General features: G+C 51.4%; 1 protein-coding gene across 1 annotated transcript; it reads right to left on the bottom strand.

The window, feature by feature from the left end:
- Positions 1-1,913: 1,913 nt before the first annotated feature.
- On the bottom strand, positions 1,914-13,594 carry Syt3 (synaptotagmin 3). The gene is made up of 8 exons (XM_035446842.1): positions 13,444-13,594; positions 9,061-9,589; positions 7,185-7,560; positions 6,351-6,569; positions 5,067-5,187; positions 4,777-4,948; positions 4,548-4,680; positions 1,914-1,979 (listed from the first exon to the last, which is right to left on the bottom strand). Exons 1-8 carry the CDS (start codon positions 13,592-13,594, stop codon positions 1,914-1,916), a joined length of 1,767 nt encoding a protein of 588 aa, XP_035302733.1.
- Between the last annotated feature and the right edge of the window lie 6,986 nt (positions 13,595-20,580).

Below are 20,580 nucleotides of genomic sequence, written 5' to 3'. Positions count from 1 at the left end.
GACTCTTCCTCAGTGCAATATGAGGAAGCACTGGAACACCTCTTGACTCCTGGCTTCTGGTCCTGGAAGATAATTTGCTGTGTGCTCAGCCCACCATTTTGAAGTCCCAGCTGTCAGATCATAAGAGCAGCAGCTCTACAGGTCTTTGGTTTCCACAGTGAGAGAATTTGTCGCAGTATATGAGAAGATAGTTGTAAATAAACCCCAAAGGAGCCAATGGGATATGTCAGTTATCTGGAGGCTCCTCCCTTCCCCCCGATGTGCAGGTCTTGCAGGACCATCCATCAAAGGCCCCTGTATTCCTGACTAAAGAAGCATAAATTTGAGATTCACTTGCCATAGGGACAAGAAAGGGATGGGGTCTCCAGGGTGTCTGGAGGAGATGGGAAGAGACCTACAGCACACTTGCCAAGCTTAAGTCAAGTGACTTACGGTAGCCATCCAAAGCCTAAGCAGGACCAATCAGAAACATTTTCCCAAATATGAGGGTGCCTGAGAAGGCATGGTCCTCATTTCATTTTCTCAGAAGTCATCTTCTCTCAGGTGGTTTCCAGTGGGTCCCGGCGGGTGAGTCCATTAGTGCTCCCCTCCCATGCTTCTTTCTGCTCATTCTTCCCCATGCTCCTGCTTCCTGGCTGCTGACAAAGTCCTCATGGAGGAGAGCCCTAGTGACAAGAGGTCACTTTCCCAGAATGCTTTGCAACCCAGAGTTAGTTACAGCTAGGTTTGGGCAGTTCTAGAATTCTTTAGAGAGACAAGATGATTGCATGAGGGAAGCCCCTGTCTCAGGTGCCCGACTGAATGCCATTGCATTCGAACAGGACACTTGGTGCTGTGATAGACAGCCTGTACACAGGAGAGGAAGACAAAGCCAGCCTCTGAGCCACCTACTCTGTGCCCAAAGCTACCTGGAATGGATGGTTTGTTAGAAGCACACAGGAAATTTCTGTTACTTCATCTCTTACAGTTGGAAATTCTGTTTTGAATTTCATCTGAGAATATCATTTCCAGGCTAAGGCTCAGAGAAATCACTTAGTGGCCTGGCCACACACACTCCCATACTCCAACACACCTCCTGGTCCCAGGGATACAGGAACCCAGGTGGAATGAGACCCACAGAGTGTGTTTATTTCTGGTGATGATAGCAGCAGAGAGGGATTGGCCAGACACAGAGGGGGGTCAGAAGGGGCAGACGCTAGAGGGGATGTCTGTTCAGGGAACATCAAGGATTTGTCTGTTGACATTCACGGTGAGATCACAGGCCAGAACAGCAAGACTTAGACAACAGCAAAGGGACAGACAGATAGACAGACAGAGGGATAGGGCAGGGGTCCCCAGACATGCACAACCCCTTGCCTCTAGGGGGAACTCTGGGGATAAGAGACTGATGGATGATGGAGGCTGCAAACCTCCCACCCTGAAACAGGGGGCTGGACCTGCAGCCTCCTAGCCTCACACCTCCAGGATAAGGAGGGGCAGGCCCAGGCCGCCCCGCACCAGCAGCTCGGACGTTATGGCTTCGAGGAGATGAGTTCACAGTCCGGGCAGGAAGGGATGGGATCCTGAGGGCACCTGGTCTGATCCCAGGCCTAGACCAGACCTAAGAAACAGGAGTGGAAGGGAGAGGAGAGGCCTGAGAAGGTTAGGGAGTAACCATTGTTGGCTGTATCAGCTCCAAGGAGGGAGTGGTCATCGGAGCCCAGACTCCTCCCTCAGACCCAGCCCTCCTCCCTCAGACCCAGGGGCCAAATACCAGCCCTCCTCCCTCAGACCCAGGGGCCAAATACCAGCCCTCCTCCCTCAGACCCAGGGCTCTAGGCCCAGCCCTCCTCCCTCAGACCCAGGGCTCTAGGCCCAGCCCTCCTCCCTCAGCCAGAGCTCAGAGGCACACCTGCCTTCCCTGGGTCTCACCCTCACTCTGAGTTCTCTTTCTCTGAGAGTCCTTTGCTACCTTTTGTGAAACTGGTCAGTGTCTTCTCCTGGAGTTGGGAATGAAAGAGAACAACCCCCTTACCCAGTGGGAAGCTTCTACCCCCCCTCCTTATCTACATGCTCTCTTCACTTAGTTCCCAGGGGATGTGAGAAATGATATCCCCATCCATTCTACCAGTGGGGAAACTGAGGCACAAAAGATAAATCCCTAAAAATCAGAGAAAGACAAGGTTATGGAAAGGGGCCACAAGGCAGGTCCAGGGCTCAGAGAGCTGAAACTTTGTCCTGGGGTTACTGGGGAACCACAAAGAGCTGACAAGCAGGCTATGGGCAGGGGCTGTCTAGACAGAGGCCGTCAGTCTGTGACCACACACAGCACCATGAGCTGAAACTCAGGGGCTGTGCCTGGCCTCCAGCAAACGGCACCTACAGTGCCTTCTAGCACTGTGGTTTCCTGGAAGTTTCCAGAGAAGTGGAGTGAGTGAGATCATTGGAAGAGTGACTACATAGGAGGACCAGCCTATGTCCTCACAGTGGGGTCCCAGCTCTCAAGATCTCAATCAACCCTGAGCTCTGGGCCAGGCTGTTCAAGCTACAGGAAAAGGGGCTTGTGGGGGCGGGGCAGGCGGGGTGATTCTCAGTGGAGAGAGGATTTGACTCAGGGTTAGGGTTAGCCTCAGACTCAGACCAAGGTTTAAGTTTAACCGCAGAATCAGCCTCAGATTCTGACAAAGGATCAACTCTGACTTAGATTCACTCCATAGCCCAAGCAGACCTGAAACTGACTCAAGGTCAGTAGCCCAGGCTGGCTTGAAACTCAAGACAGACTCCTTGTCTCATTATCTCAAAGCTGCCTTACAGGTGTGAGCCATGGCACCCTGTTTATACACTGTCCCAGGGTGACTTGTTCATTAGAATACCAAAGTAGGGGCTGGAGAGATGGCTCAGGGGTTAAGAGCACTGACTACTCTTCCAGAGTTCAATTCCCAGCAACCACATGGTAGCTCACAACCATCCATTATGAGATCTGGTGCCCTCTTCTGGTGTGCAGATATACATGGAAGCAGAATGTTGTATACATAATAAATAAATCTTTAAAAAAAAAAAAGAATACCAAAGTAGTGGAAAAGTACCAAGAAATAAAGATTAACATACTGAAATCTACATTATTCTAAACATAACTTACAGTAATCTCACTTTCTTGGCTTCAGTGGAAGCAAATTTGTCAATGTTTTCAAAGTGGACATCTTTGCAGAGAATGACAGTTTCTGTGGACCCACAGATGAATGTGTGTGTGTGTGGTGTATATATGTGTGACTTGTGTGTCCTGTTCATGTGTGTGTTGTATGTGTGAGGTGCATGAGTGTTCAGGTGCCCACACCTATGTGTACACGGTCTATGCACACACACACAGAGGCCAGAGCATACGTGGATCCTCCGTAGGTGCTCTCTCCCTTATGCCTTGAGACAGGTCTCTCCCTGAGCCAGAAGCTCACATGTCAGCTAGGCTGGCTGGAAGTGAGCTCCAGGACCTTTTAACACTGTGGTTACAGACATGGTAGCCACCGGTGCTGGGGATTCAGACTCAGGTCATCATCTTGCAGATCAAAGGCTCTTACCCACTGTGCCATCTCCCCAGTCCCACCCTGTGTTTTGATGCAAGGTTTTTCTCTGGGACCCTGGACTCATCAGTTAGGCTATGCTGGCTGGCCAGTGAGCCCCAGGCTCCCATCTCTGCCTGATCACAGCTGGGATTGCAGAGTGTGACTCCAGGCCCATCTTTTGCCTGCCTTCTGGGGATTTAAACACGGCCCTCATGCTTGCAGAGCAAGTGCTTCTCTAACTGAACCATCCCTCCAGCCCAAGACAGTACTTTAAACAGCTTCTGCAAGGCTGAGAGGTGTCTGCACAGCTTCTAATACAAAAGCGGCCACTGGTGGGGGCTGGAGAGGTAGGTGGCTTGAAGGTTGAAAGCACTGGCTGCTCTTCCAGAAGACCTGCCCACCTGAACTCCTTCTAAGCCCCTCCCCAATACCCTCTCATCCACAGAGTTCTCCCATGGTCTATGCAGAAGGCCTTCTACCTCAGAGGACTAGCACCACAGCCCCTAGGTGAGAAACAAACACACATCAGTCTTTACAGTGGACATTGTCCTGGTTCATTTTGTTGTGTTGTGTTTGGGATTTACTGTTATTGTTGTGAGTGTGGTTTGTGGTATTGGAGACCAAACTGCACATGGCAAGCAAGTGCTCTGTTGCTGAGCTACACCCTCCCGCCTGATATTTTCTTCATTAAAAAATTGTTCTCACCCGCTACACCACCATCTACTAATATTCACACCTTACTCTGAGGGAGAGAAAAAAAAAAGGTTTTTATCACCCAGTTCCTTCCTATATTTTGTGTTTAGCATATGTGGGAAAGAACAGCAGCTGGCCACTGCAGAGTACTCCATGAGCCGAAGCCTCACAGGGGCCCTTACCATAGCTGCATAGCTGCTAGCCACAGGCTGATGTCCAGGGAGAGAAAACAGCAGAGGAGCAGAGAGGTTGAGTGACTTGCCCCAACCCACACAGCACTCCCAATGCCCATGCACGACAGAGGTGGCCTCCACTCACCTCCACGAGCTGGTGCCAGTGCTCCACAGGTTTTCTCGGATTGGCCAGCATCTCTGCCCAGTGCTCTCTGCCGTGTGGGTCTGCAGCCTCTGGACCCACTCGGCACACACCGATCACCTCATTGTGGCCAATGCTGGGGATTAGGGAAGTGTTTACTGGAAAGGTCAGGGGAGGGAGCCATCCACATTCCACCATGGCTTGCCCCACCTGGTCGGTGTTGCTGGCTCACCAGTCGTAGTCCACCACTGCGATGCTGAGCCCCACATTCTCCACACTCTCCGGAGCCACGTCGAACACCAGGGCCTCATTGTATGTGGGGTTCAGCGTGTTCTTCTTAATGGAGGTCTTCCGCTTCTTCAGACGTCGCCCCTCACTGATCAGAGAGGCCTTCACATAGGGGTCTGTGCAGAGAAGTCAGGGGACTGAGCAGAGGCCTCTGCCCTCAGGCCCAGGGGTCCAGGCTTTTGCCCTCCTGTCTCAGACCCCAACCTTCTTCCTCAGGCCTCAACCCAGACACACCTGAGAAGCCAGTGAGGTCCATTGCTTTGAGGTTAGAGGCTTTGATGATGGTCACGGTGAGGCGCCCAGCCGTGGGGAGGTAGCAGAGTGAGAAGTTGAGCTCCCCAAGATCTGCCTTTTCCTGCAGTGGGGACAGAGGGCAGTGTGTGACCCTTTCTCTCTGCGGCTCTCTCCATTCTGCCTCCTCTTTGCACCACTGTTAGGTTCCCATGCACTGAACAGTCTGACTCTTGACCAAGGCCCACAGCTCTCCTGCCATAGCTGTTCACTGCCAGCAAAGCCAGCTGTGTTCTGTAGACAAGAGGGTGTGGCACAGAGACCAGGGAAAGGGAGACAGACAGAAACTGAGAGGAGGTAGAGAGAGGCAGAGAGACAGAGAAACAGATAGAGATTGGAGAGGCAGAAACCCAGAGAAATAGGCAGAGGGAGAGAGACAAGCTGACTATGGAGAGCTCCTTATGGAAGCACTGTGGGCACCTGCTTAGACCATGTCCCCCACTGACAGACAGCTGAGGACACCAGGGTTCAGAACTTCCCTCTCTTGATCTGAGGACATGCTTGTCTCACCCCTCAACCCCTGGCTTCCCCAAACTGGTGGATAGAAATTGGGGCTGTGTGTGAGGCCTGAGGACCCAAGGGCTCAGGACACTCAGCCAGGCCTAGGCATGGTACTAGGGCTGCAGAGGAATGACAGGCCCCATGGCAGAGGTCACAAAATCAGAGGGTCAGGAGTGTGGGCTTTTGGGTCTGATGCTGGGAAAAGTGTGGGGAACCGAGGGCATCGGATGTCTGAAGATCCATGTGGCAGGATTCCCAAGAAACCCCCCAAAAAGACAGAAGGAAAGAATAGGAAGGCTTTGAAGGTGGGGATGTGAAGAATTAAGAGCGTCAGAGAGCACCTTCAAGTCTGAAAATGATCAAGGGGATGTGGGGAGGGAAAGACATGGTGGGGAGGGGCGGAGGGAGGAGTTGGATAGTGACATCTGGGTCAGAGGGCAGAAAGTCACAGGGATGAGTGTGAAGTCCTAAGATATCCAGGTGGGAATCTAGGCTGAGGGCCTGCCTGACAATAGTGTTTCATAACGCTGGGGAGGGCAGAGACCCCCCTCCATGTCCCTCTACCATCCTAGCTCCTATGTCTGCAATATTGCCTTAAAAATAATGCTTTTAACACTCAGGGTTAGGAGTGGTGAGTACTGGGGTGAGGAGAGAGACAAGTGGGGGCCTCAGGATGCAGGGGGGCAAGAGTTGGTGCAGGAGGCCATTGTGGATGGAGCCACTGACCGAGCCACCTTCCAGGATGTCCCTCCAGAGTGGACGGTCAGGGGGCTGCTCAGCCAGCTCCAGCAGGTTGTCCAAAACCACCTGACCAATGAGATCATGCCTCGAGAAGCGGTCAAAGTCATAGACACTGAAATGCAGCTTGCGTTGTGCCAGCTCGGCCAGGGGTACCGAGAACTGAAAAGTCTCATTGAAGACAGGGTTCAGCGTCTTCCTGTGCACCTGGAGGGAGACAGACAGGATGTCCACTGGCCTTGTTCCTAGAATCAGTAGGCCATGTGCTCCTTGTCTACCCCAACTGTCCTGTCCCAGCCTCCTCTCTCAGACCCAGGGGACCTCCCAAACCTCCTCTTTCAGACTCAGGATACAGACTTCAGCCCTCTTTCCTCAGAGTCAAAGATCCAGATCCAGCCCTCCTGCAGACATGGAAGTCCTCCCCAGCCTTTCTCTTTCAGGCTCAGAGATCCATATCCCAGGCCTCCTCCCTAAAACCCAAGCCTCCTCCAAAGCCTTCTTTCTCAGACCCAGGTCCAGACCCCTGTCTTCCCCACTCAGACCCAGGGATACAGACCCAGAACTTCTGCCCCCACCCCACAAGTTAGGCCCCTAACCCCCTTCTTCTGACCCAGACATCTTCCCCAGACTCCCTTCTCAGACTCAGGATATAGACCTCAGTCCTCTTTCCACAGACCCAGGGGTCCAGGCCCCTGCCCTCCTCCCATAGACCCAAAGCGCTTGATCTCAGCCCTCTCCCTCAGACCCAAGGGTCCTCTCTAGTCCCTCCCTTAAACCTCGTGGATCCCACACACACTGTGAACCCTTTCTCCTTGCCCTGACCTTGGTCTGGAATTTCTTTTTGCGATCAGGCAGAAGGTAGATCTTGACATAGGGATCTGAGAACCCATTGGAGTCCTTTGCTGGGAGGTCCAGGGCCTGCAGGATCCGCACCACAAGCTGGTCAGAACCATAGAGATACCGCAGGGCAAAACTGATGCGGCCACAGGGTGCCCCTGCCTCCCCAGAGCCCCCGCCGCCTCGCCGGCCACCCGGTCCAGTGCCCTGGTACAGCTCTGGCTTGATCTGACCGATGAGCTTGGCTTTTTCTTCACCACCCGGAAGGGGTAAGGGCAGTGCAGGCGGCCGCTCCTCGCTGCTTGGGTCTGCTTGGGTGGTCAGGGTCTGCTGGGTGAGGGGCCGGGGCAGGGCTGGGTACCTGTGTGTCAGGGGGAGACCAAGGTGAGGTTCAGATCTAATTCCCAGCCAAGTATAATCCTGTCCTCCACCAGATAAGACACCCAAGTTGGTGGCCAGAATGACTTCTTCATCCTGATACCCCACCCAGACCCTCAAAGTCACTTTCATCCTGACCCTCCACCTCCCTAGCCTGTCACTGCTCTCTGTAGCTAGGGCTTGTTCCTGACTGAGCCTGCCTGGGATACTGGTCTTCATTTCTCCCTCTCTAGATAGCTCAAGAGTTGGCACTGTTCCTCCTTGGCTCACATCCCTGCTGTGGCTCCCTAGTGCACTCAGGACACAGCCTTTATACCTGCCACTTCTAGCCTTGCTGATCTGGTGTCTGTAGCTTCGTGTCCCAGGCTTTGTCCAGATTGTGTTCCCTGCTTGCCTGCCTCCTGGCTTTTCCCACCGAGAACTTGGTCTCTTCTGTTCTCACTTTCTCCTGCCTGAAATGAGCCTGTATACACCCCTTCCTGCACATCTGCCTTAGCTTCCCCTCTGTGTGAATATCTACCAAGGTACCTCCACCTCCAGGGACCTCTCAGCTTCCTCCAAGCCTGGGCAGGAATCTCCATGGGGCTCTTGGCAGTGCCCAGGGCTGCTCTCCTGTCTTCCTAGCTTGCACCCTTGGAAGGTCAGAGCCCTGAGAGTGGGGCCTGGGGCACAGCTCCCACCAGACCCTACGCTTACATGCATAGATGAGGAAGATTGAGAGTGCTCAGGTGAATAGAGGGTAGAGGTTACTAATCACAGCTTACACTAAATGGGATCAATAATTGCCTACACCTCAGACCACCCCTGCCCCCCAGTACTGAGATTGAACCTAGGGCTTTCTGTAAGCTAGGCCAGAACACCTCCCTGAGGGAACCTTCAGTCACACCCCACTCCCTCTCTGGAGAATTCTAGGCAGGTGCTCTCCCACTGAGATACATCCAAGCCTTTTTATTTATTTATTTATTTATTTGTTTATTTATTTATTTATTTATTTTAGAACAGGTTTCACTAAGTGCCTAGGCCAGCCTCAAACTTTAGGCCCTCCTGTGTTAGCCTGTGAAATGGCTGGCATAACATGGACACTACTATGTTGGCTTCTAACCCTGGATTCTTGTCCAGGCTGCTTTTGTATCTGAACCCAGAAATCCAAGGCCCTGCTTCCTTCTTCTTAAGTCTGTGAGTCTAGGCCTTAGTCTTGTCCTCCCTAGGATCCAGGAGTCAGTACTCCACTACCTGTCCTGACCCTGATATCAGAAGAGCCAAAGATAAGCTGGGCGTTGGTGGCCAATGCCTTTAATCCCAGCACTCAGGAGGCAGAGGCAGGCGGATTTTTGTGAGTTCGAGGCCAGCCTGGTCTGCAAGAGCCACAGAGAAACCCTGTCTCAAAAACGCAAAACCAAACAAGAAGAGCCAAAGATAAGAACAAGACAGAAAAGAGAGGCTGAGCCTCATAGTGAAGCCCCAGCCCAATACCGTCTCTCACCTGGTGGTGGGTGCTAGACTCGTGACCTGCTGATGGGACTGGGCACTGGGCAAGCCCCCACCACTGGGAGGCAGCAGGAGCAGCCCAGAGCCTGTCCCACCCTCAGAAGGCAGCTCCGGGGATGTCTGGCTTGGTTTGACCCCAGCGGCTACCACAGAGGCCACAGCTGCCTCTGGATATGAGTCCATGTCCAGGTAGGAAGGTTCTGGAGGCTCAGCACCCCCAAGGCCACCTGGCTCCAGCAGCTCAGCAAAGGGCGGGTGGTGGGCTGTGTGTGCATGATGGTGTGGGCCACCTAGCAGGGGATGGCCACCTAGGCTGGCTCCTAGGTGGTGCCCACCACCTCCTACCAGGCCTGCCAGCCCAACCCCAGGGGCTAGGTCTTTTCGCAGGGGGCCACCGCCCACTGCTGAGCCTCCTTTGTCCCTCCAGGGCACCCAGCACAACTTCCAGGACACGAAGAGAGAAACACCCAAGAGGACGATGCCACAGAACGTCACGATGACTGACAGCAGGCTCACGGAAATGTCTGGAAAGAGTGAAGAGAGGGGCCAGGGATCACAAGGGGTCAGTGCTGTCCCAAGAATATCTGGCATGTACCGTCCTGAGTATTTTCCCAGTATGTCGGCTTCATCTGTGGTCACACTGCTATATAATGGCTGTGGATTATATGTGGATAATGTGGCTATATAATTACAGTGGCTGTGGGATTCACATCACATTCTGTAGGTAGCAGGTGACAGATTGGAGATGAAAGTCCTGAAGACTCTCTCCAAGTTTTGTTCTCGCCACAAATAGCCCATCTTGCTTCTCTGTCATAGGACACTTTTGAAGGACAAGACCCCAGAAAGCTTGGAGACCATTCAGGAAAACCTTTGCTATCTGTCCTTGGGACTCTACCTTAACCTCTGAGGCACTTACAGTTTGCATTTGGCAAGTGGGATGAATCAACTCTGCTCTTTGTTGCAGTTGACAGTAATGAAGGCAAATGACAGGTGGAATACAACAGCAAATATATGCTGAGATGTGACAATATAACTGAAATCTCAGGCACCCTGTGACGGACAACATAATCATTCCAGTTTTGACAACAGGAAGTGAGGTCCAGAGACATGATATGATCCCTGGGACTGGGGAGACACCTCAGTCAGTGAAGTGCTTGCTGCACAAGTATGGCGCCTGAGTTTGGATTTCCAGTGCCTACATAAAAAGGCTGGGCGGGCTGGCATGTACCTGCAATCCCAGCACCGTCTTCAGGAGCTTGCTGGCCAGTCAGCCAGCCTACTTGGTGAATGAATGAGTCTGTTTCAAAAAACAAGGTGGACAGTGCCTAAGAAATAATACCTATGGTTGACCTCTTGACCTCTGGCCTCCTTCGAGAGCAGGCGCGTGCGCGTGCGCGCGCACGCGCACACACACACACACACACACACACACACACACAGGTGCCATACTTCAAAACCTATGTTCTTTTTTTTTTTTTTGGTTTTTTGAGATAGTGATTCTCTGTATTGCTTTGGAGGTTGTCCTGGAACTTGCTCTGTAGACCAGGCTATCCTCGAACTCACAGAGATCCACCTGCCTTTGCCTCCCGAGTGCTGGGACTAAAGGGTGAGCCACCAATGCCCAGCTAAAACCTATGTTCTTCCTATCATAACTCAGTATTGCTTGATGAACAGTGGCCCCAAAGAAACTTCCTTATTCAGATAATCAGTCTCATGACTGCAGTCACATGATATAACACACTCACTGGTACCTTCTGAATGCCGGTAGCATGCTGAGAAAACCCAGCATGGCCCGTTTCTTGAAACCAGTGTTTTGTGGTACTCTCAGTAATTAGTACTAGGAGTGGGGTTTTGTGGCTCCTTTGGTAGTGACACCAGGAGTGGAGGTTCATGGGTGTAACTCTCCAGGCTGTGAGAGTTTATTTTGGAGGTGACTCCTACGATTGGAGGTAGAATAAGGATGAGACCTTGCTCTATCTATATGGAGAGCCATGGTGGGTGGGGACAGGTAACTCAGTCATTGCTATCTGGGACATCCAACTATAACTGTGGTGTTCAAGGAACCCTCAGGAAAAAGAAAACACCTCCTCGATCTAGATCACCCAGGGAAGCAAAAGCAGGGTGTAGCATTAATCCTTATGCTACTGTGTAACCTGCATGTGATATAGCCCATTTCCCAGCTGAGAAGACTGAGGCTGTGGGAAAGGGGAGTCTCAGGAACATGTACAGGCATCAGTGCAAGAACTCTAAGCTTTGTTCCGCCACCTCCCTTAAGGGTGCTCCTGTCTAAGTGGCCACTCCACCCCACTGAGAGTCCTAGTGCTACTGGGAACCAGAGTCCAGGATTTTAGCAGCCTTTTGGACATGGGAGGCACCAGGGCATGGGGTCATAGAGGAAACTGGCCAGGTGCTTCTAACATTGCCAGTACAGGATCCCCATCCTAGAGAACTCCAGGTCCTCCAAGCCTCTCCAGCTCCCCATGACTATCTGACCAGGGAAGCTGTGTGCCCAAGCCTGGCCAGCCCCTGGAGAGTTCTAAGCTCTTGAGATGTCCTCCCTGCTGTCTTGGGCCGTGCTGGGCAGTGCTAAAGTATGTTGGGAGCTATGGGTCATTAGCTTACACTCTGGAGGGGCTAAAGATTAAGGGCTGCCATGCAGACAGCCCACCACATCTACCTGTGATGGCTGCTCTTCATTGTTAAGTTGGCTAGATTTAGAATCACCTAGGAACTGGGAGTGGGTGGCACATGCCTGTCATTTCAGTACCTCGGGGCTGAGATAGGAGGATTATTGTGAATTTAAGGCCAGCCTAGGCTACATAGCAAGTTCCAGGCCAGTCTGTGTTACAGAATGAGACCCTATATCACAATGTAAAACAACAAGGGGCTGGGGAGGTGGCTCAGTCAGTGAAGTATTTGTCCTACAAGCATAAGGGTCTCAGTTCACTCTCTAGAGCCAACATAAAAATAGCCAGGTGTGGTGGTGCAGACTTGTAATCCCAGCACCCACAGACACAGACTGGCAGATCCCTGGGGCTCACTGACCATTCAGCCTAGCCCACTTGATGAGTTCAAGGCTAACAAGAGACCTTATCTCAAAAAAGTAAAAGGCATGTGTCAGCAGTTAAGAACACCTGCTGCTCTTGTAGAAGACCTGGGTTTCATTCCTAGCACCCACATGGTAGCTCACAACCATCTGTCATTCCAGTTCCAGGGGATCTGACAGCCTCTTTTGGTCTCTGTGGGCACCAGTAGGTATATGGTGCATAGCCATACATGCAAGTAAAATGTGTAGACACATAAAATAAAAATAAATAAAAAAGTAGATGGCTTCTTAAGAGTTTCTGACTTCCAAATGCATGCACACACACACACACACACACACACACACTCAAGAAAACAGCAAAATCCTAAAAGCCTGGGGAACACCCCATGTATGTGAGGGCATTTCCAGAGAGGATTCATAGAGGAAGAACCCTGAGTGCAGCCAGCACTGGCCTATGGGTTGGAGGCCCAAATGCAATAAAAGAGGAAAGACAGCTAGCACTAGAATCCCTGGGATCCTTTGCTTCCTGGTCAGCCACGGCATCTGTGCTGCTGTGCCCCAGGGCCTTCTCGCTATGATGGAGCTACACCTCCAAACCCATGAACTAAGTAAACCTTTCCTTCTTTGTTTCCATCAGGGATTTGGCCACAGTGATGCAAAAGTTAATGAACACATCACATGACTCAAACAAAACCTCTAAGCACTAAGGTTTTGGGGAGCTTCTCTGGTGGATAATGTGTCACATACCAATAATGGGAGAATTAAAGGTGACCTGCGACCTCACTGGACTCTGCACCTCCAACTCCCCATCCCCCACCATCATCCCTGCTTTTGGCTGGTTTAGTCTGTAGCTTTTTGGTGTAATTAATTCTCCCAGAGCTAGGTACAGTGGTTCAGCACCTGGGAGACTGAGGTAGAAGGGTTGTTTCAAGTTTAAGACCAACCTGGCTCCATAAGACCCTATCTGATCCCCAACTCTCCTCACCAAAAAAAGAAAGAAAGAAAAGGAAAGAAAAGAAAAGAAAGGAAAGGAAGGAAAAAGAAAAAGGAGGGAAATAAAAAGATTAATGATTTCTGAAGGGAATTTTGGGGGCTATAATTAAGGAGGAGGAGACCTACAACTCCAAGGTCAGGGGTTAGATAGACCAAACACACAGCTATTTCTGCCAGTTCAGTGGTTTAGGGACAGAGCAGCAGAAGGCAAGACTTTGAACCAGGCTACCCATTAAAAGGGGTGGAAAGCTGAGCAGCCCTGCTCTGACCTTCCGAAGTCTTTGCTGTTGTGGAGTTGGGTAGAAGGCAGAGGCTGGGTGGGACAGCTGGGGATCTGACCTGCATCCGGACCCCGGGGATAGCCTCTGATTCGAAGTTCGTTGAACTCTTGGCACCTGTCATTGGTGTCAGCATCTCGGACCCGTGCACAGAGGTCTGAGACCAGGATGAGAGCCCGCCGACAGAGGTCATCTTCGTAGTCCCCAGACATAGTGGCCACGTGGTCCTACACATAAGAGTGGGGTGGGAGAGACACAGATGGAGAGGCGAGCAGTTGCAGGGTTAAGGAAAGAAAGCTTGTGGGGACTGGTAAAGTGGCAGAGGCCAGAGGGTGGTGGCTCAGGGCCAGGATTAGAGGACAGACAACAACAGACAGGTGTAAGGACAAGTCTTGGGATCACCATGAGAGAGGTGAAAGGAGCAAACAGATCAACAGAGCCCAGCAGGGCACTCTCAGACTGAAAAAACATGCCCCCAGGGGACCACAAGGTAAGAAGTCGGGGCAGGCACTCTGTGACCCAAAGTGGCAGGTGGAGGCAGCCATCAATAGTGGGCAGCCTGCCCGTGGCAGGTAAAAGCATTTTGGGCAGGTGGAACAGCTTTGGTGGAAGGCTCAGAGTGGAAAGCTGCTGGAGGGTTGGAGGAAGAAGAAAGAGTCACACGGCGGCAGACAGACACCCCAAGTTGAGGAAAGGGGAGCTAAGAGGAGAGATGGAGATAAAAGAGAGAACTAAATGAAGTCCAGTAGACAGGGAATGATGATTACACAGAATGAGGAGGGGCTGGGGACCGGCGTGTACTTCTTTATATCCAAGACATGGTGCAGAGGGGCGGGGGGGGGGGGAGAAAGAGAGAGAGAGAGAGAGAGAGAGAGAAGCAGGGCAGGCTGGAGTGTGGGCAGAAATACCTTCCAAATAGAGACAGGTAGATCAGAAGAGAGAGAAGATGCTGAATTCCTGGTCCGATAGCCAGACTATGGCTGGGGATCTCAGATACAAGGCAAGAGAAGAGAGTTGGGCACACAGAGACATCCAGAAGCATGGTCAGAAAAAAAGAAAAGGGAGCAAAAGGTGGAGGTGGGAGAGGAGAGAGTGACACAAGGTTTGGGGCTAGACATCAGACATAGGTAGGAAAGGGGGCCTGTAAGGAAAGAGCCAGAGTCAGGTGAAGGGGGGCTGCTGAGGAAGATTCCCATTTGGCCAGGGTCAAACTCACCTGTGCTTACCCCTGCCTTGTCCTGGGTGGCAGCCGAGGTGGCGGAGGGCGGTAGCCCATGGGGGTTGCAGGGTGGACGAGCCTAAGCCGCTGCGGACCAGTCCCCACGCTTGCCAGGTGGAAAGAAGGGGGGCTGGTGTCTGATCTGGGGACCCAAGCCGGGAGGGGAAAAATCAGCTCAAGCTTTGCATCTTGCCCTACTCAAAGTAGCTGAGCGACCCCAGGTGACCCCAGAGAGGTCCAGCCGCCCCCTCCCGTCTCCTGGCCCCCAGCAGCTAGTGAAAAGCTTAGGGACTACAACTCCCAGCAGGTCTTGCTGCTAGTACTACTGCGGCTTCATCGCCCCGGAGCTGCAAAGGCTGCTGGGAGTTGAAGTTCTTACTGCATCTCTGGGCTGCAGAAGACGAGGGTTTTTTTTTTTTTTTTTTTTTTTTTTTTTTTGGAGAGGTGGGTGTTGGAAGGGTTAAAATGTCAGGGTCCCAGGACGCTGCAGGAGAGGTGAACGGTGTCCAGGACCTTGAGAGGTCATGTGGCTCTAATCACTTAGGGGCCGTGGGATGGGTCACTGATCCCCATGCACTGGGGATGGCTGGGCGAGGGGTGGAGTGCGCCCAGGTGTTTGGAATCAGAATCCCCCTTTTTCCAGGGCCACGTGCCCCTCCCCCGAGGCGTCCAGCTGGCACTGCAGACTCCAGCTCCGCAGCTCCAGATGCGCCCCTCTTCGCACCGACCTCTTCGGGGCGGCCCCCTTGGGATGAGGCTAGGGCGGGGGCGGGGAGGGGGAGGGCGGACTCACCGGAGCCGCGGTTGCTGCAGCCCAGCGCGCGCGCCGCCCGCCCGCCGCCGCGGTGCCCGCCTGGCTCCTCCCCGCCCCGTCGCAGCTCCTCGGCTCCTCCCCCTGTCTTCCCCGCCCCGCTTCCCCCGCCAACCCTAGCAACCTAAAAGCCAAAATCGCTATGCCGGTGGTGTGCACCTCCCTGGACTCTGGCTGCACAGTTCCACCCAGTGCGAGGCCATCTGAGGGACTCAGAAGGCTAAGACTCAGAAGTCCAAGGCCACAAGTACCCCCTCCTCCTGAGAGCAGCGGAGCAGGCAGGAATGAAAAGCTAGCCACGGGAGGTCTCAGGTCTGAGGTAGAGCCACCGGCACTAGATTTGAATTCTGCCCTAGTCCCCTTGAGACGCGAAAGCATCCCAATCCCGAAGTCCAGCAAAATACAATGAAATTTTCCCCCGAGGGATGTAGTTTGAGAAACCAGTCAATGTGCTTCAAGCACCGGCACCAACTACTATGGGCAGAAAGCTTGGGGGGGGGGCGTATTAATAGCAGCTAATAATTGCCACTCAGCATTACCAGTGTAATGCGTTAAGAGCTTTGCAGATATTTTCTCCTGGAATCTTCACTTTGGCATAGGGATGAATGCGATCATGTTATTCCCATTTCACAGATCTCCCATGGAGATCCAATCACGCGGGTGAGGTCCTGATTTACACAAGACCAGCCCAGAGGGTTGGTTTGGAGGTCTCAGCCATTACTATTGTCCTCCCTTTTCCTCCAACCATTTACACAAAATAAACACAACTCAGGGGAAGACCGGTTGCTGCCAGGCCTCATGGCAGATATCTCTTATCCCAATCACTCTGGATGGTGAGGAAGGATAGCAAGTTTCAGGCCAGCCTGGCCTACAAATGAGTTTCAGGCCAACCTCTGTAGATTAGTGAGACCCAGTCTCAAAATAAAGAGGGCTGGGATGTAGCTCAGCAGTAGAGCACCTGTCTAGAACTCCCCAGTGAGGAGCTTGGCCTATAACCCAGGGGAAGAGTGTTTGGGTTAGCAAGTCTGAGGCCTTGGGTTCATTTTTCTTTTTTCTTTTTTGGTTTTTCAAGACAGGGTTTCTCTGTGACTTTGGAGGCTGTCCTGGAACTAACTCTTGTAGACCAGGCTGGTCTGGAACCCACAGAGATCTGCCTGCCTCTGCCTCCCGAGTGCTGAGATTAAAGGCGTGCAGCCACCACTGCCTGGCGAGACCTTGGGTTCAATGTAACCCTTTTAACTAGGTTGCCCTCCCCTATTATAACCTATGCATGCATTTTGCAGTTATCAGAAGCCTCCAAAAAGATTCCTGTTCTACCCAGGCTCCTTTGCTTGTTTCTATTGTCCTCTCCCAGTCTGAGGAGCCATGCATGGGTGTCTGCCACCAACGGTGTGACTGGCCTTAGTGGCTAGTCTCACAGCCAACCCATCCCAGCCATGCAGCTCAGTCTGACCAAGATTCAGGAGAAATCCATCCTGTGGGGAGACACAGGCAGTGACATATACACTCAGAAATGTACACGCAGATGGGCTTGCCAGCTTTGCATGACAAATTTCCAAAGAAACACTGTGAATCTGAGGCAGCCCCAACTCTTTGAGACAGCTGCAGCAAGAACTAGCGTCTGTGCAACTCAGGAAAGTGCACTTGTGTTCAAACGCCAGCTCAGCACAGGACACGACCTTGAGTGGGTTTATTTCTAACTGCCTTAGTTTTAAATTAAAAATATTTTTTGGACACTAGATTTTTCCATGGAGCCCAGACCAGATGAAAATTAGCAATCCTCTTGCCTCAGCTTTCTGAGTGCTAGAATTACTGGCCTGTGTCACTGCACCCCCAAAGATGATGAAAATTGGTTCACATGTGTGCAAGTGTGTGTGTGCGCGCGCGCGTGCGCGCGCGCGTGCATGTGTGCGTGTATGTGTGTGTGTGTGCGTGCGTGCGTGCGTGCGTGCGTGCGTGTGTGTGTGTGTGTGTGTGTGTGCATATGCGTGCGTGCGTGTGCACATGTATGTGCAGGTGTCAGGGTGCCATCTATCTTGTTTTTTGGGACAGGGACTCACTAAGTAGGCTAGGCTGGCTGGCCTGTGGATCCCATGGATCCACCTGCTTCCACCACCCAGAGCTGAGATTAAAGGTGTGTGCCACCACACTTGGCTTTTTAAATGAGGGTTCTAGGACTCAAATTCATAACATGTTTGCACAATAAGCACTTTACTAATAGAGTTTATTCCAGCCTTGATGATTTAGAAAATCAGATACTACATCATTATTTTGAAGATTAAATTAAATTATCCTGAGTCCTGCCTGCCTAGAGTCACTCAGTGAGAGCAGGGGATATAGCTCAGTGGTAGCGTACCGGTCTAGTAACCCTCAGGTAAGAGATTGAGGGTGTGGCTCAGTGGTAGTGCTCCTGCCTAGAACTCCTGGGTGAGGGGCTGAAGCTCAGTGACAGCACTGAGATGCTTTCACAGTTAGTGTGCAGTGCTGTCAGAACTAGTGGTTATGCTTGTTCATTTAATCCTTAGCTGTGTTTGACAAGTGAGAAATAGAGGGTCCTAGAAGGCAACTATCCTACCCACCCTCACACAGATGGGAAGTGGCCGAGTTAATTTGAAAGTCACTTTGGGTCTGAGTCTGAAGCCTTGATTTTCTATGCGTCCGGAATATTAGAGGACCCTGTGTGTTATTGTCACTGGGCATGAAAAAAGAACCAGGAAATAGAGAATGAGCTGGCCACCTTCATCCTACTCCATTCAGTAGAAAAGATAATATGGCTTAGTGGATGAAGGAGCTTGCTTCCAAGCCCGATGTTCTGAGTTTGATTCCTAGGACTCACAGGGTAGAAGAAGAGAACTGACACACCCAAGTTATCCTCTGATCTATACATGTAGCTGTGGCAAGCACAAGTACACACATACAAAAGACAGAATGAGTAGAATCTTTTTTTAAATTTAAAAAAGCTAACAATGAGAGCACTGACTAAGGAGACAGATGAGGACCGCCTTGGGACTATGCAGACAAGCCTCGGGAGCCAAGTGGTGAGAAAGATGCCAAGAAAGGAAGGCTTCTGGACACATGAGCTGATCTCAGGGCAGTGGTGGGGTCTGAGGCAGGAAAAGAAGAAGGGTAGAGGGTGTGGTGGTTTGAATGAAGATAATCCACACAGGCTCCTATGTGTGAATACTTGGTCCCAGTTAGTGAAATTGTTAGGAAGTGGCCTTGTTAGAGTAAGTGTGGCCTTGTTGTATGTGGTATGTCATGGAGGGTGGGCTTTAAGCTTCCAACAGCCCACATCGGGCTCAGTCTTTCTCTGCCTGCAACTTGTGGATAAGATGTAAGCTCTCGCCGGGCATTGGTGGCGCACACCTTTAATCCCAACACTCAGGAGGCAGAGGCAGGCAGATCTCTGTGAGTTCGAGGCCAGCCTGGTCTCCAGAGCAAGTGCCAGGATAGACTCCAAAGCTACATAGAGAAACCCTGTCTTGAAAAACCAAAAAAAACGATGTAAGCTCTCAGCCTGTCCTCCAGGGGCCATGCTCCCTACCATGATGGAAATAGATTAACCCCCCTGAAACTGTAAGCAAGTTTCCAATTAAATGCTTTCCTTTAAAAGTTGCCTTCACTGGGGGCTGGAGAGCTGGCTCAGAGGTTAAGAGCACTGACTGCTCTTCCAGAGGTCCTGAGTTCAATTCCCAGCAACCACATGGTGGCTCACAACCATCCGTTATGAGATCTGGTGCCCTCTTCTGGTGTGCAGATATGCATGGAAGCAAACATAATAAATAAATAAATAAATCTAAAAAAAAAAAAAAAAAAAAAAAAGGTTGCCTTCACCAGGACAGCCTCCAAAGCTACAGAGAAACCCTGTCTCAAAAAACGATAAATAAATAAAATAAAATAAAAGTTGCCTTGGCCATAGTGTTTCACCATAGCAACAGAACAGTAGCTGAGACAGAGAGGATGCCTGGGGGAGGGTAGAGTGTGAGAGTGGCCTGGGCCGGAGGGGCTGGGCCCAGTCAGTGAGGACGGCCATCAGGCTACTCTTTCACTCTCTGACCCTCGCTGCCTTCAACAGTGCCTGACACATCGCAGACACTAATGAATGAATGAACTGCCAAGAAGGTGAATGAAGAAGGAGTGCCTGGGTGGGTGGGTGAGGGATGGGGGACTGGTATGGCGGTTTGAGTGAGGATTGTCACTTGTCCTGGGTGGCGGTGCTGCTTAGGGAGGTTGCAGAATTTTTTGGAGGTGGGGTCTGAGTGCTCATGGTCTTTACCCACTTCCAGTTCCACCTGTCTGCTCCTCGTTGTGGTCTCTCAGTTTCCTGCTCTGGCTGACTTCTGTCATGTCTCCTCAGACATTATAGACTCCCCCTCTAGAACAAAAAGCCCAAATACATTTTTCTATAATTTGCTTTGGATCATGGTGTTTTATCACAACAATAGAAAAGCAACTAATACAGATGGAGGAATGGAGAAATAGATGATATATTTGGATGGCTGGCTAATGGATGGAGGGAAGGACTGCCGGATGATTTGGACAGAGGACTGGTAGATGGATGATGGTGTTTATGGGTGGATATTGGAAGAATAAATGATAGGGTAGTGGGTGAACTGTTGGGAAGCTCCACCCAGCCCTGCTCCTGCGATTCCAGACCCGGCCCCTGAGAAAGCCCATTAGCAGAGGCTCCACCCCTTTAGGGTATTTAAAGTCCCCTCTTCGTGGTTTTCTCTTCTTCCCCTGGGACCACCTGGGAATACTTTGCTCACATTAATTCTGGACTTTTTGTTTTTTTATAGGAAGGGTTTTTTTTTTTTTAAAGATTTTATTATGTATACAACATTCTGCTTCCATGTATATCTGCACACCAGAAGAGGGCACCAGATCTCATAACGGATGGTTGTGAACCACCATGTGGTTGCTGGGAATTGAACTCAGGACCTCTGGAAGAGCAGTCAGTGCTCTTAACCTCTGAGCCATCTCTCCAGCCCTAATTCTGGACTTCTAATTCTTCATTTGGCTTGGTTTGACTGGCTGTGACGGTGGAGAGGCTTGATATTGGGGTAAAAAACTTTTCATGACCAAATGAACAAGTCTGCAAAAATCCCCTTGCTTTCGTTCCCACAATTGCTTCCCACAATCCCCCAAGGCATTCCCTCCACCCACCC

The sequence above is a fragment of the Cricetulus griseus genome, chromosome 6, assembly GCF_003668045.3.
Source record: "Cricetulus griseus strain 17A/GY chromosome 6, alternate assembly CriGri-PICRH-1.0, whole genome shotgun sequence".
Classification (NCBI taxonomy): domain Eukaryota; kingdom Metazoa; phylum Chordata; class Mammalia; order Rodentia; family Cricetidae; genus Cricetulus; species Cricetulus griseus.
This window is presented reverse-complemented; position numbering and strand designations above follow the sequence as displayed.

Excerpts from the sequence above, each read along its gene's own strand:
- Syt3 (XM_035446842.1), bottom strand. The coding sequence starts at position 13,594 with ATGTCTGGGGACTACGAAGATGACCTCTGTCGGCGGGCTCTCATCCTG. Across the intron at positions 5,188-6,350 it reads ACATCCTGGAAGGTGGCTCG|GAAAAGGCAGATCTTGGGGA; the intron begins GTCAGTGGCTCC and ends TCCCCACTGCAG. Across the intron at positions 1,980-4,547 it reads ACTGGCACCAGCTCGTGGAG|GAGAAGACACTGACCAGTTT; the intron begins GTGAGTGGAGGC and ends TCCCAACTCCAG.